The sequence below is a fragment of the Aquila chrysaetos genome, chromosome 12 (genome assembly GCF_900496995.4).
Source record: "Aquila chrysaetos chrysaetos chromosome 12, bAquChr1.4, whole genome shotgun sequence".
Classification (NCBI taxonomy): Eukaryota; Metazoa; Chordata; class Aves; order Accipitriformes; family Accipitridae; genus Aquila; species Aquila chrysaetos.
In genome coordinates, this window is record NC_044015.1 from 17,362,510 (window position 1) to 17,379,314 (window position 16,805).

At 37.3% G+C, this 16,805-nt stretch overlaps 1 protein-coding gene across 7 annotated transcripts in view; it reads right to left on the bottom strand.

Annotated features, from left to right (window-relative positions):
• DENND1B (DENN domain containing 1B) overlaps positions 1 to 16,805 on the bottom strand; it is a 169,335-nt gene that overhangs the window by 103,559 nt on the left and 48,971 nt on the right. For all 7 annotated transcript variants that reach the window (XM_030033491.1, XM_030033490.1, XM_030033489.1 and 4 more), the window contains one exon: positions 3,094 to 3,143. In XM_030033491.1, the coding sequence (XP_029889351.1) occupies positions 3,094 to 3,143 (50 nt within the window). The remainder of the gene's footprint in view (positions 1 to 3,093; positions 3,144 to 16,805) is intronic.

Consider the following 16,805-nt stretch of genomic DNA (forward strand, 5'->3'; position numbering starts at 1 on the left):
CCTTCAAAATAAAATGTAAGCCATAACTGGCAGTAATGAAATTATGTGCTTGCTTTCAATAAAAAAATATATATAAAACTCAAAGTTTAAGTCATGGTCAAACATTACACCATTGTGCCTTTTCTGACTTGATTTTCAGTTTAAATTTAATGGGAGTTACCTCAAGATTTTTAATCACCATTCACAGTATGTACTTTTGATAATTAGAACAAGTAGTGTACAGTTATTTATAGCATCTGCATAAAAGATAAAGTAAGTATGTCTGGTGAGATGATGTAAGCAGCATCAAATAGTGAGAACTAAATTTGGATCTCTATCTACGATCACTGTAGCACAGTGAATAAAACAAAATCAAATACAGGTTCTCCTTTCATTTACTTTTCAATTCATTCACTAATTAATACAGGTGAGTTGAAGAAAACAGGTGACAATGGTCTTACCACGGTGCGTTAATGGTGCTTTAACTTTCCTGTTTCCATAATTTGAAGAATACAACTTTCCTACTGTAATGAGTTTTATTTAGCCAGTTAATAGAAAAGACATGCCATTCCCTCCAACTCTGCTGTATAGTAGGAACCCAGAAGCAATCTATGGAAGAGTCCCATTTTTTGTTCTAGGTATCTTGATCATCAGCATCAGTGGAAGTTACACTTTTGCACTGGTAATTTCTAGCTTTTACTAGGATCAGATATTGCTTGAAGTGGTTTATATATGTATAGAACGCATAATACAGGTTGAGAAACAATGCTCTCTAAAGTACAATATGCTCAGTCAATGAAACAGATACTTTATGTTTCACTTCAGTCAAAGCTTTCTGTACAGAAATTGTCATTGAAACTGCCTGCAAAACACCTGGGGATATCAGGCATATGGTCTATCATGATCCTCTATACAAGAAAAAAAAAATTATGTATATATTTTTACACACACAGACATATATATATATTCATCAGACAAGTGAAAAGCACATTTATGGCTAGAGAAAAACTAAAATGTTTGTCACATCTTAAATGTCCATTGGAAAAAAGCCATACAGAAAGGAGCTACAGCAGTGGTTTTCTCAATCCTTTTCTTTATCAGTCCAAATTTCAAACCAAAAAATAAAACTGAGAAAGCAGAAGACAATTGGTATTCTTTAAAAAGAGGTAATGTATGTCTTTACTATAGAAAATGCTTGAGCTAAGTAGTAAAAGGTACACTACACAGCCAGTAAGTTGTTCACACAAATAGCTTGCCAGTAAATAGTCGCCTGGTTTCTTGAATGAGCTTCCAGTATTTCTGTCCTTTTCCCCACTATAGCTCTGCCCCTCCTCCTTGTCCATGCTCTTTTATACTCTCATGATCCTGCACTGCCATTGATTCTCCCACAAATCCCCTAAAACTCAGCTCCCAGCTAAGCAAGAAGCTGTGAGTGCTGTGGCTGATTTTAAAGATACCACAGTACTGCCTGAGCAGTCAGCAGGCCCGACCGAACATGTCAGTTTTGTTCCCCTCGTCAGTATATCTCAACTTCCAAGAACCTCTCCTCCTTCTGTCCAACTACCAATTTATATGAAATTTGTAGAAATTTTGCACCTTTGAGAGCACAGCTTTACAGCCGAGTATGAGGCAAAGAGTCAAAAAGCAAATCTGGGGAATGGGGCACAGGAGGGTATAAACAGACAAACAACAAACATCCCATAACTTTTTCTTTTCTCTTTTTTCCTCTCTTTTTTTCCTTCAGATACTCAACTAAAATACATACCTAGCTATGCTATAAATTCATGTATTCCCACAGTTTATTGATTAAGCTTATCCATCTCATACAAGCAACTAAGTGTCTTCTGAATGGTTCAACAGAAATAGTTAATGCAAGATGACTTACTTGAAAATAATTATTTGCTGCCACTGATTATCTTCTTGCCACTGGATGGCAGCAACAGAACCTCACCTTTTTCTGTTGTCCTCAAATTTTATTTCCATTATTCATCTTCATTACCAATTTTAAACAGAATTCTGTACATATCTTAAGCACATTAAAGACTTTAATGCTTTAAAGCCAACACTGACAACAATATTAGTTAAGTCATTAAAACAGCTTAAAGGACAGTGAGCTTAACCAGTTCAAAACCAAAACAACTTAATTGAATTCAACTATAAAAGACTAAACAAACCTAGTTTACTTCAGGGAAGTTGTGTTTATGAAGATCTTTTTTTTTGCCAGCGTGTTTTTCTGCAAAGCCTCTCTTCTTTCCTCTAGACACACACCACCTTTTACTCCACTGATAGCTGCTTCTTGCATCTGATAGATATTCCTCATCCTTGAGTCTCCATCTACAACTGATGCCAATGTTGTTCTGAAACCAGCTCAGCCTGCACACTACCTGGGTGTATCTCTTACTAATTATGCAAATCAAGCTTCTAATTCAATCTTTGCTGACTCGGACAATATGAGTTTTCCAAACTGAGTGAGTACAATTTATTAAATGAATTACCATTAATCATTTTTACAAGCCTAAATTAATATTTTAATTAATAAAAATGTTTTATATGAACAATTTAAATGACTGGCAGCATTACATGGAAGCCACACTATAACTGATACCAGAAAGGTAAGGGCTAATTAATTATAAATAATGGTCTTGATTCTTCTCGTGAGAAAAATCAATTGCATATTCAGTTACTTCCATGCAATTAAAGTCTTAATTTCTTTGAACTCAAACAACATGTCTTCAGTACTGCTTGGCGAGTTTTTATATCCTGGTGCACCGTAACATTTTTTTATGATGCTTGCTGTTTGAAGGAAACTATGTAATTTCCTTATATTAACACAGATGGTGTTTACAATTATAATGGACAAAACTGGGAGTTGGAATGTAGGTCTACCTTGAAAGAGATATCCCTAAAACTCTGTAAAGGTTGCATTTTGCTGTCATAATTTCCTACTAGTGATTTTACACTTACTTGAACAACAAAAGACATGTTCTTCTCACCTGCAGGTGCAAGTTTAGGGAGTACAATATGTTTTCCTTTTCTTTAAATCTTTCCTTGCAATTATGCTAAATATCATTTTCTATGAAATATTTTTAAATAAACGATAACTGTACCGCATACCTTTCAATGTCAAAAGGAAAGCAGAACTTTGGAACACTGTTCAGCACTTCCTGTAAATACAAGTAAAAGAAATAAAGTTAGGGGTTTTGAAAAGGCTTTTGGAAGGCTTTTAGGACAGTTGCTAGTGATTGCCTTTTAAAAAATATCCAAAAATACTAATAACAAATAATAAATTCAAGGAATATATGATTGAAAAAAATACAGCACACGTTCCTGGACTGAAATAATTGATTATTAAAAAGGAATTAAGTTTGTTCTTTGGCAGATTGCAAAGACAATGACATAGAAGCCCCAGGAGGGAAAGGCCTGGCCTGAAGGGTATTAACACCCTTCACATCCCCGCTGGGATTCCCTTCAACAAGGCCATATGGATTTTACAAGAAGCACCACACCATATGGGTAAGCCACGTCTGCTGCTACTTGTACCACAGACTAGCCACAGGGACTTCTGACAGATCCCGGCTCAAAAATACAAACGTTGTTTCAATTAAAATGCAGGCAGAGAAAAGGGAATGAAGTTGGCAGCAGAATGAATTACAGAGAGGTATAACAACTCTATACATGTTCCATAGTCAAATGCTGAAAATGATGGAAATCATCTGCTGGTCCAAAGGAGAAATTTATATGATTAACCCTTTGGGTTTCACAAGCAAGCCTTATTATTAATAAAGGGAAGGGGGGGAAAATCCACCAGATCTACATTCGTACCCTAATATGAAAGGATAATGTCACTCTTTCTTGCAGAATTTTATTTAAGAAGCTGTTTAGTGGCAAATAAAATGTGTTAATTAAAATATAAAAATGCTCTCAAACTAGTCAACATTTTTCTTTAAAAAAAAAAAAAAAGTGAATTACTAGATCAGTTAGCAATAAATATTAAGCAATGATTTTAAAAGATCCCAGAAAAACAGGTTTTATTTCCTTGCTCCCAACTGGGAAAGCAAACCTTCTGTGAAATGCTTCAGCTAAGAAGAAACAGTCAACATCAACGTAGCTGGTCAAAGCTGTAGAATTCCCTTTTTGTAGCAGACCAACAGACATACACTGCTGTATACACGAGATAGCCCGCAAGGTATGTGTTTTCAGAAAAATGCACATTGATTGCAAATTTCCAGAGCTGCACATGTGGGTTTACGAACTTGATCTAAGATGTTAGCACTCTCCAGCCTGAACTCGGTGTTTACTGCATGTTGAACAGTCAACTCCCATTAAGGGAAATTATGTATTTAAATTCCTACACACCACAATGACTATTTACTTCAAACATTTGCCTGGCTCAGTGGATAGTGTAAAACATGAAGAACCCATGCAAGTTAATCAGCAAGGGACGAATAGTTCAGGTAAAAGACGCCCCCGAGTACAACATGCATATGTTAGTTGCAACATTCTAAAGTATATGATGTGCCCCAGTAAATCATTACACAGTACAAAATGGAAAAGTCAACTTTTCTAGAATTTCTAAGTCATACAAGAGAGTTCAAGAAATCTTTGGAACTTTTACTTTGTCAGCACAGATGAAGAAGGGTATGAAAGCCACATGTTGTGTTTTGGGAAAGGCTATTAACTTAATTATGAACAGTGGCAGTACATATAATATTCTCCAAAAGAAACTGCTCAAGCATCATCCTAAGTGCTGTGAGTGGCCACTGCAGAAGGGTGAGGAGCAGAAAACAAACAGAGCTGGTAAACATTTGACTTTCTGCAGGCAGGAAACAAGCATACACAATGCTGGTAGTAGCAATAATCAACTCTAACAAAAGAAAGCAAGCACAACTTTTAACTCAGAAATTTCCAAAACATTTCCAAGTAGTCTCTCACTTCAGGCTCATAAAGCTTCTTTTTCCTGTTCCAGAGAAATAGTATTTTATACTCTACTTAAATTCTCTTTCCCAATCTGCACCTATTCTCACACTATAGGAAGTCATTTTCTCCTCGCTGCTGAGGATTTTAATTGCTGCCCGGTGAGCTTAGCGCTGTCTCAGAATTGGGTATGGAAATGTATTCATTTATGTTCCCCATTGTATTCTCTCAGAATAAATTATCACGCAAGAAAAAGAAAACAAAACCAAAAAAAACCAAAGGTATTAGCTCAATATTTTGACTAAACAACCTGAACATTATGGGTATGTTTTGCAGCGTTTTCCAGGCTGAGCCGGAGGACAGCGTTTCCCCCAGCTCTGCTCCATCCCTCCCCCAGCCAGCACACGTGCACGCAACTTCTGCAGAACAGCCTCAGCTCGCTTCCCAAATGGCAGGAGCATCCCTCAGGGGACAAGTCTTTAAACCTCCTCACTCTTTAAAATTCAACTAGCCAGCAGGTCTATAGACTGGTGTATAAACAGTATAGACAAAAAAAAAAAAAAAAAAAAAAAACAAATGAAAAAAAAACCACCACACCAAAAAAACCCCTCTCAGCTTATGTCAGTGACAAAGCAGCTCAGCAGTTGACTGCTTCTCCCCTGACAGCATAAGCCGGGTTTACACAGATCAATAGATGGAAGTCCCACCACCTAGCTTCCAGGGCTCAGGTTTCTCTCTTAATTATAGGTGCTATTCAGATTTTTAAAATGGAAGAAAACAGGATGCCCCCAAGATGCTCCTAGACAAATTTAAAATGCAAATTATATTATACACACATTCACATACACAGTCACTACCTTTATACAATTACAGGTGATACTTTCAGTAACCTCTCTATTGAATAAAATTTGAGCTCTGTCTCCTAATGGGTCATCATTTTCAAGGATCCGTAACTCAGCCAGGACTTCCTCTTGAGTCAACATACACACTCTCAGGAAAAGAATAATGTATTTATTGTCTTTTATTTTCATAGCTTCCTAAAGGTATGTGTTTATTTCTGAAGACAAAAGGTTGTGCAAGTCTTCGGAAAGTAAAACATCCTTGATTCACGTGTCCCATGATTACTTCCTCCTCCGCTTCTCAAAGTATTAGTGAAATGGTCACTGTATCATAAAGGAAAAAAAATGTATAGTAGGGGAAAATGATAGCGATCTTGTAAAAAAAACCAAGTAAAAGATTATCTATTTGCTTTCAAATACTGAATAAACATCTATAGTTGCATACGCAATTGAGTTTAATTGCTAAGTTAAAGGATAACTATCTCATTCCTTACGTAAGCAAGCTCCAAGAGAAAGAAGGAAATCCTAAAATTAGTATCACGTGAACCATGGCATGCTGCTTCCCTCACAAAAAGCTTAAACAAAAATGGAAATGGTATTTAAGAAAGTATTTCCTTTGTGCCTACAGCACAGCAGCAGAAACTTGCACTCTCACAGGCTCATGGTCCAGCAGTTTTATTAATTCACTTTCATCAAGTGCACTACACAACTCCAGCCTGGCCTGGTCATGCTCACTGGCTCTACATTGAGATGATATTACAGAAGCCTAAAAAGTAAGAATTATTTAGCATTCCTTGCTTATTTTGATACCCATACAGCTAATTCTGTATATCATCATTTTATAAACCAATGTAAAAGGTGGTAGAAGATGCTTCTGAACTCATACATGCCAGCTTTCTGGAGAAAAGCTCCTCATAACTCACAATCTTGCCCTTAAGTGAAATTACTGGTTGGTTAGTCATTTTGGTTAGATTCAAGATATACACTATATTCCTTACTAACTAGGAAAGATAGGATTTTTTTTTTTTTTTTTAAATATCACAGTCAATTGATACAAGCGTATGAAAGCCCCCTGGCTGTTCAGTATACATTGTAGAGCACAGTGATTCAGGAGGATACTCGTTTCTTTTTCCACTTGAATGAGACACAATGGGATCTCACCACAGCTGGAAGAAGGTACAGGAGCTGCTTCTACGGGAAAGTTGCACCAGATTTGATATAAATTACAGAATCAGCTTATTAATGTACCTCTACACAAGCATGAGTGGGTTTTTTCACTTTAACTTACGCATTTCAACTGGCTACCTTTTTCTGTGTAGATGAGGCCTAATGACTTGATGAAACAACAGAAATTAAGTTCATCACTTGGTATTATACTACTGAAATATTTAAGCATTGAAGCTTAACCTGATTAATTTCTGAGGTTAGAAGGATGCGAGAACTATTCATCCCAGCATCTTTTTTCTTATTCCAACATATTCTGCAGTTTGAGTTTAAGTGGGCATGGAAAAGAACCTGATTTTTTCCAAGGGCATCCCTGAGAAAGGATTGAAAATCTTCCTGACAGGAATATTTTAAGGTATCCAGAATGCTGAACCACTTCATCAACAGCAGTTCAGACACTTTTTTTAAGAGTCCTGTTACCCTCCAACTCTCCCTGCGTTTATCTGCAGCATAAGACTGTTCCTCAAGCAAGCAGGTGGGTTCTCCCCATGTCCATTCTACATATGGAATGAGCATGTCTGGAGAGGAAAGGGTACAGCCTTACACTGAGACACAGTGACACCAGGCATTCCAGAGACACATCAGGATACCCAGGAAAAAATGGCCTAAATAAAATCTATAGTAACCAAGATAATTTGAATTATTTAATTACAAAATCCAGACCAAATTACCAAAATCATCCACATAAACTAGCGCTCAAATATCTATCTATCTATCCTCATCTCTTTATTCTGTTTTGAGGCAGAAATCAGCCGAAGAAATATCAATTGTAAGAGCACAAATAAATGGTCATCCACTTAAGTTACAAAACACTTCTGCACTTTTCCTCCCCACTACCCTTACTTCTTCAACTGTTTTCTTTCTCAGTAACAATATTTTTCTAGCTTTTCTCTTTCTCTTATTTCTCTACCTTTTCTTTTGGCGCAGTCCTTTTCCCCCGCCCCTTTTCACTGAACGGAGAAATTCTCTTTTTTGTCAGTCTTTTATCTTTGTCATATCTACGTTACTAAAGTCTTTTCTTTCCCTTGTTGACAAAAGCTACTTACTACTGTATTTTAGTATTTCATCTAATTGCCCTTCAAAACTCTTATTTTCTTCCTGCTATAACTTTTTCTCCCTGCTAACCTCTCTTTAAATGTCTTCTCTTGAAACACCTGACTGCAGGTGTCTCTCTTGATTCTTCTTACCAGTTTTCCCTACTCAAATCTCTATGTCCAACTCCAATGTCCTCTCGTCTTCACTCGTAACCCAACTTGCTCTCTGATCTTTTCTCAAAGGGGACTCTATTTCACCATTCCTTACCATAGTTTTCAGTCACCTGTGCCAGTACAAACATACAAACAAGAGATCTACTTGCGATTTAAGACTGTCATGACAGGTATTTCTGACTCAAACCAGTGACTTCAGTGGGAATATTTAAACGCTTCAAGTTGCACAGATTTAGGTTCATTCTTAAATCAAAGCCAGGCTGCTTAGCATCTTGCAGTGTTGAGCCCTTCATCATTATGGTTCAACGGAAGTGAAATTCTAATGCTGCCACATAAAAGAGCCAATGAAAAGGTAAGCTCTGTCCTCGCCACTAACTTTCCCTTTACCTTCCTCTAAAGCCATGCACACCCACAGCAGGGACCCATGCAAAGCCAGCAGCAGTAGTTTTATTTCAGACATAGCTCTTACCTCTGCTAAAAAACTCATCAGAAAATTGTAGCTACAATAAAGGCCCAAACAGTTTGAATAATAAAAAATTTTAATCTTAGATTACATTCACAGAAATCCAAAGGTCTAAAGTATGGAAGTCATTATCAGGCCTCCATAACTATTTTTATCCTCTATATGCCTCTCTCCAAAGCGCATCATTCAGTGATTATCTAGTAGTTCTGTATGGTAAAAACAAAAAAAATTATCAGCTGCTTTCTGAACACTCAAAGTGAGGAAAAAACCAGAAATTAAATGCAAATAGTTTAGGGTGGAGATGCAAAGCTCTTTTAATAAATAAATAAATAAATAAGTGCCTGAAGGTTACAGAATTTCACTGTTGCAAGAATGAATCACTAAATTACACACCTGCTTTTTACTTTTTTTTTTAACCTTTTTAAAAAAGTCAGAAATCTCCAGTTTTAAAAATTTTAGCTATCATTTCCATATTTGTTAAAGAAAGTATACATATAATGTAGAATTTTCAGGAGTTCAAGGCTACTTGTGAAGAAGAGACTGGAAAGCAACACCTTTCTCCAACCTTTATGAATCATTTGAAACAAAAAAGTTTTCCAGACTTAGCAATGAGTCCCACTTTGTACACTGAGAAGAAACACAATCAGTAGTTAACTTTCTGTGGTTTTGCCTTCAGATATTTCAAATTTTCCTCTAGGTCTAAAGGCAAATTATGAAGAATTCTCTGAAATTGTTTCAGAGAAATATTAATATTTACTAGCAATCACTAATTGGTTTGCTAGTCATATTTATGGGGTAGTCCCACAAAAGTCACATGCACATAGCACCGTTTCTTTTGCAGCGTAACACCACAGGATGAATGCAATCATGATGTAAAATGGTGGGGGTAACACAACTGTGTGACACAGCAGTTTCAGTGCAGGGGCGAGGGGGGGGGGGGGGGGGGAGCGGAGCGAAACACAGACCCATAGATGTGCCCTCTAAGTTCTACCTGTTGCAATACTTCTATTTCCAGAAGATGAAAAAGAAAATTTGCGCAATCACAGCTCCCTCAAAATAGACCTGCTCTTTTCATCTCACAGTTTTCAGAGCAAGTTGTGGATAGTGCTGTGTTATCTGATACATAATTATATCCCGCTACAGCTGACACGTAAGAGTTCATACATCCCTCACAAACCCATAAAGGGGAAGGCGATTCTGGGCCACGTAGCAGAAGTTGTCACTAGTGGATTCAAGAAAGGTTAAAACTCCACTAAGCTGAGCTTTGTGTACATTCCTACAATCGTAGATTGTTTTCACCCACAGAACACAAATTCTACTCCACTGCTGACAACAATTTTTGATCCTCATTTAGTTGGCTCACACATAAACTACAACCGGAGAGGCCCTACAGCCTATGACTGACATTCAGAAGAATCAGGTTGCTCCTAACACTTAAACACCAAGCTTTTTAGAAAAAGACTTGCTCTCTAAAAAGTGTCATGTTTTCATCTTTCTAAAGCTTATTCAGAGAAATATTTGTTGTCTAAAATGAATGGGGAGCTGAATACCTGCAAATCAGGAAGAGATCGCTTAAAGAATTCCAATCTGTTAATTTCTCTTGTTCCTGCTCCCTACCTCTTCTCTTCTTGGCCACCTCTCAGTTACGTGCCTCAGGGGAGGACGGAAGGAAGAAAAGGTTGGTTCACCTACCTGCTCCTGCTAGAAAGGCAGCTGAAGGGTTTTGGTAGCTTAGTCTAGCTGTGCTGTGCTCTACAGAGCAATAAGGGCACAGTTAAATCATGAAGAGAGATGAGGTAGCAGGACAGAAGGACTCTAGACAACAAGGTAACATAAAGACCTTGAGATCTTAGAGAAGCAAAATCACATAAACAAGTAGCTATCATAGAGGTGGCAGTGAAGACCTGAAGGTCAGCTGTATCTGCTGCTGAGCTTATAGATGATTGTTGCAACATCACTTAGAACTAACAGTATGTTAAATACAGACAAAAATAAATGAAAGAAAATTAATGACTGGAACAGTGACACAACCGGGGTGCGGTACACTTCAGCTAGAGGCACACTACAGGACGCTCTTGCCCTGTACAGCAGACTAAGGCTGGTGTCCCAGGCAGTACACATAAGACTTTACTGCTTTTAGACCACCTTTCAAAGGCACCTTAAAAGGAGAAAAGAACAAATCTATTAGTTAACCCTGAGTACTTTAAAAGGCATTGTTAATCTCACTATCCTGTAAGACTGAAGAATCAGGCTTCCTAAACAACCACAGAGTAAGTTTAAAAATTCAGAGATTTTTACTAAGTTATAAAATGTTGGAGTCTCTATTTGTCTAATTGTTCCTGAATCTCACCATGTACCCAGTTAAAAATAACACGTATTTCAGCCACGGTTGTGTCCAGCATAGCATACAGGGACCCAAAGTTCACTTTAAAGTAACAAGCTCAGTTACAAATAGCAGAATAGTTAAAACAATATGAAGTTCAGAACAGGTTAATTTACCTGCTTAAAAAAAACCCTCAACTTTCCTGGAACTCATAATAAAACCACAAAAATTGGCAATGCTCTTCTTCCCAGAGAAAGTTCCCATTAGAACAAGTGTAGACTGAAATGTTACCATCTACCCCTATTACTGACAAGGCAAACAAAAACAAGATAAATAATACTTTGCCATATAGCTCTAGCATGCATACAATATTTGTATCCCATGCACCAATAAATAGTTTCCCCTTACCTCCCTGACTCATGTCAGGGAGACCATTATTCCCTAGGCAATATCAGAGAGCTGGGAAAAACAGGAAATGTGCTCTTCCGTCTCCACTCTTGAGATTACTATGTGGGCAATATTTAACTTTTAAGGTAGTAGATTATTTATTATCTTTAAGAAAGCTCATTACATTTTGTACAAAAAAAGACACCAGAGTATGACACACAATTTCCTATCATTATGCAGTAGGGAAAAAGTGACTTTTTATTAATACACCCTTCCAGTGACAGCATCTCTAGTATTACCTGGAAATTCAACAGTTAAGATGCATCTTTGGCAGCAATACTGAACCTCCTGCACACCCTCTTCAGATGCTGTTTCTCCAGTAGTGAAAAAATAACCACCATAAAATAAAGCACATATTAAAATTGATTCTTATTTATTTGTTTTACCTGTTAGTTTTTTCGTTCCACCTTGAATACTCTGATAGCTCAGGACAGAAATAAGCCTATTTGCAACATACCCAACTCTACCTATTCAATGTATTGCTTTAAAGTGAAGTTTGCAGTCTCAAAAACGTCTGCAAAGCAGTATCAAGGAAAATCACGAGTAGAGAGTAGTTGACACTCAGGTCAAAAGACTCCTATTTGCAAGATTTTCTTCTTGATCATCAAGGAAAGAAATTTTTCAAAGGAAAATTAACTATGAAAGTATACTACAAATAATAAATAGCTGGATTTCCATAAAAAAAAAATACACTGAAAAAGTCATAAAGTTTCAAGCATGACAAACTCTACTCTTGATGACACTTGATACATTTCAGATTCATTTTAACTCCAAGCATATTTTGTTCCAAATATATTCCAAATAATTTTTTCCTCCAGAAATTCTAGCATTTCACCAGAGACTTCAAACTATGCATAGTATTAATTATAAAAGAAACAAACAAACAAAAAAAACAACTGCAATTTTGATGGAAGTGGCCAAGGCAGAAGACCCACAACATGCAGCAACCAGGAAACCAGAATGAAAGGTCAGAGGCAAGAAAAGGAGAAGATCGTTTTTGAGGCAGAAGAGAGAAAACAGCTAAATGGATTTACTTCATAAATTAGGTAATGGTTTCCATCTGCACAGGTCACCACATTGTCTTTTCAATACAGGTGATCAGAGGTTGCCCGACTTTTGGATGTAGAACCAGCAAACATTTTTGACAACTACTGAAGTTCTTTCAAGTCTCCTCTTAGCATCATAAGTAAAAACTCTGTATTTTTCCATAAAACATGTTCTAGCATGCTGACAGGTAAAAAAATAAACAAAAAACTCCACCTTGTTTGAAATACCACTTTACACCTTTTGACTCCCTCAGTTTTCTAACCATTATGCTTTCACCCAGGTGTATTTCAGAAGCAGAAGGAAGCAAACATGACCACAACAGTCAAATTGCAAACAGCAGCCTGAGTGCGACATACAAAATCGCTCCTTTTGGTGAACTAAATCCTAAGTATAAATAAGAAGTACTGCATTAGTTACCTAAAAGACAAGTCTTGAAACAGAGTGTCTGTAAATAGCAGGATGTCATTGCTTGCCTAGAAAGCTTCTGCTAAACAATTGGCCTGCCCAGTAAATACCCAGTACTGATATACACAGAAAGGTCAGCACCAGATCTGCAGATTGCTTATATGCAAGAATTGGCCTGCTCAGGCTGGGGAGTGAAACTGTCTTATAATGCTAGGTGATGCCCTTCCAGAATCAGAACTTTCCACTGATTTTTTTCATTAAATGACCATACAGCATATGCCATGACAAAATCCTGATTTTGCTGGCAACTCAGAAACTTAAAAGTAGTTAATAAATGAAGAATCACATAAGTTAATGAACAACTTGGGTGCCACGCTGAGAGAAAATATCTGTAGTAGAGAGTGACTTATGCAGATAAATAAGGTGAGACAGTCCAAAAGCCAAACCCTTGACTGGGCTCATCTACCTCTAAATGTACAGTCCTATGGGGGAGTGTGCTGGCTCGCACAGCTGTGTCAGTAGCAGGGGAAGTTGGGGAACCACATTACGCTGTAAAGGGCAGTGAAACTAATTACATGGTTGGCCTGAGTTCCTTGAGCTAGAAAAATCTATAGCCAAAAACAAGGAACCGAGAAAGGAAATCAGCTTCTAAGGAACCTGCTATGGTTACCATTTCATAATTGCAATTATTTGTGATATTTTTATAAAGGAAACAGTTATTTCTTGTTTTACAGGCAGCATAGGTCAACAAGAATCACTTGTAGCAATAGTTTTTCAGTACTAAATTCAGGTATTATCAACAGTGTTGAAAAACAAAGAAAGATGAAACAAATCCAAGACCAAAGAGGGACAGGGAAGAAGCAAACAAGCATAATTTTAAAGCACTACCATATCCCTTATGTTACCAGATGCAGATGACTATCACAAAAAATAAAATCCAATGGACATACAATTAGATGTATTTTTTCCCAAGGAGATACACAATGTACATTCACTTCGCCTATGGCTGAGCCTGTCCAGACCATCTGGCTCCCCGCTACGGCATCATTGCTAGAGATTACTCTGTAACAATGTCAGGTTGGTGTTTCTGCATGTGAACACGCATCAGCTACTTCAGCACAAAGTCAATCAGCTTAGCTCCAATATAGCATAAGCCAATTTTTGAACTGCCAAGAGAAGAAGGAGGCAGCTTCCACCGGCAAGCCAGGCAGCACAAGCAGCTACCAGCCAGGAAGATTTTCAGCTGCTTCAGTCTGATTCATAAGAATGAAACTGCCCATGCCCAGTGAAGACACAAATCTAACCCAAGTATTCACTGCACTTACTGATAATTAATAAAAATCCTGTTCCTACAGCAGGATTTCTCCATAAATTGAAAGAGGTCTTCCCTCTCCCCAACTTTAGTCTAAAATTCAAGAACTGACACACCAAGTCTGCACCGGCCCAGTATGTTTTCTCTAATAGTGGCCATTAGTACCTAGTGAAGGGCAAAGGACAGAGATAAGCATGCACTGTAACCTCAGAGAGAGGTTATTTCTCAGATGTGGATCTTTTGTTACTGATTGTACTTTTATTTATGATAGCAAACAAAATGACTCGCACAAAAACCAGAAACTCGACACCTCTGCTTAGGGAAGAAGCAAATAGAGTCCACTAGTCAAGTAGTTCACAATGCCTTGAAAATTTATACAGAAGTAATGAGTACCAGAAATAATTATATTCTGATGGATTAATGTACTTCCCTTCCTGATACCCTGCCTGGAGCTCCTTCACCTTCACTTATTGCTCATCCAAGATCCCAAACCATGTAGTTAGGACCCCTCCAGCTGCAGCCCACTAACCACCCTTGCCTTGCTCTTGCTGCCGGCAAAGTCCCCTGCCACTCCAGTTTCTGATCTCAGTCCCATTAAGTCTCGTTCTTTGGCACCAGTGTGCCCTGGTTCCTTGATTTCATCATACTTGGATTATGACATTTGATACCAGACCATTTCCTAACATAAGTAATATGTAAAAGAAAGTTATTTTATTTAACAAAATATAAACAAATTATTTGAAGTGACACTTCAGTGTCAGTAGCAGTAACAGTGAACCAATGTGCTTCAAACGCTCTCCCAGTTCTGCAGAAAACTATCATCAAGAAAAGCAGAGCAAGAGCCAAGAATCAAACACAGGATTCAGGAATATTCCATCCAGTACAAACATAAAAAAAAGGCTGAGCTAGTTAGGATATTTCTCAAAGAGCAGCAGTAAGCTTGAGACACAAGAGCAATGCTGAAAGTAAAACAGAGACAACATATCAAAGACTGAAGTGGATGGAAGGTATTAAGCAAGTAGGTGAGAAAGTATAAAGTAGCACAGAATAAGGAATTAGGTAACATTGGACTGGAACATTCTGAGGGCAGCCGAGGTCAATCAACAACGACAGCACACATGACTATTTGGCAGTCTTTCTGGAAGACGTTCCAAATGATTGTCATCACTGTTTCAGCCATCAGTTAGTTTTTTCTTCTCTGGTTTGGCACATCACTGAAGGCTGTAGGAATAAGCCAAATCACTAACAGTTATTTTCGATACGCAATATCTGAAGGACAGTCAAATATTAATACTGTACTTATTTGAGCAAACAAGAGAAAAGAACATGTCTACAAAATGTAGTCCCCCAATATCACAGCTGTATGATAAAAAAATGGTTAACATATGCATACAGTCTATTAAAATGCACATAATTTATTTGACTCAAAATGAAAACATATCTAACAAGTAATTCCATTCATCTGGCCCTTTTTCACCGAGCCTTAAGATATACAAATGCATGCCTTTTCACCAGAACACAGCAGCTGGGAATGAAAAGGAAAGCATTCAAATGATCATTTTCACATCATATTCCATCGTCTTTTCACCAGCTTCTCCCCAGTCTTTCTTTGAGTCTCATTCTGTTACAAGAGAGCTGCATTTTAGATCAATTCATATTTCCATAATCCACACTGCTGTTTCTCCCTCTCCTCCCCAGGGTGGACTAACCCCTGCATCCAGAACTATGGCTTACAACTGTCATTAAGACCTGTAACAAAAACAAGATAACAAAAGAGCTGGTAGAGATGACGCTAGCCAGTACCATATGCTGATCAAGTTCAACATTTTTAACTTAAAAGGTCTATAAAACAAAACTGCCACAATCCTGAAAACAAGCATACTTGATGTTACCACCTGTCCTCAAAATTTCAAGAAAGTCCCAAATTTTCAGTATTGGGCTTTTATAATTTTAAAAATAAAAGTCTCAAAATAAAGATTTATTCTGTCTCTGTTGGGATGAATTTAAAAAAAAAAATTGAGAATGCACCTTGGAATATTTACATCTCGAATGAGGTAAGGGTCTTGGTGATCCTGAGTGTTCCCAGCATGTCTAGGTGGACAGTTATTTCACAGAATATTTATCAGGACTGGACAGATCTTTTCTGTTCACACAGTCCAGTTAGCAACTATAAATAGACCTCAACGTTCTTCTGCTGATCCTTTATCAGCTGTGATTTGCATAGACAGAAAGCATTGCTGTCTTAAAACACACAGTATTCTTCAATAAAAACAGTATGTATTTCTAAAACAAAGTGTCAGGAAATCACAGGAAACTATCTTAACCTGATAAAGCTTACTTGCAATGCACAAAGTTGCCATCATCTCAGCTGGGTTAATTGTTTTCCTCTAAGTTACACAGGGATTCAAGTTAAAAAATATCCTTACGCTAAACAATACATATAACATTTAGACAAAAATACTTTTGAAAATTAGTAACCTCATTAGATTGATTCCTCCTTTCTCATACCAATGTACCCAGATACTAATCAAACTTATTAATACAAAAGCAACAAAATCCCAAAACTCTTTTTAAGATTTACTGATAAAAACACCAAAGCAAGCACCTACCTAGTTAGCACAAACATTTGAAACATGTATTTAAT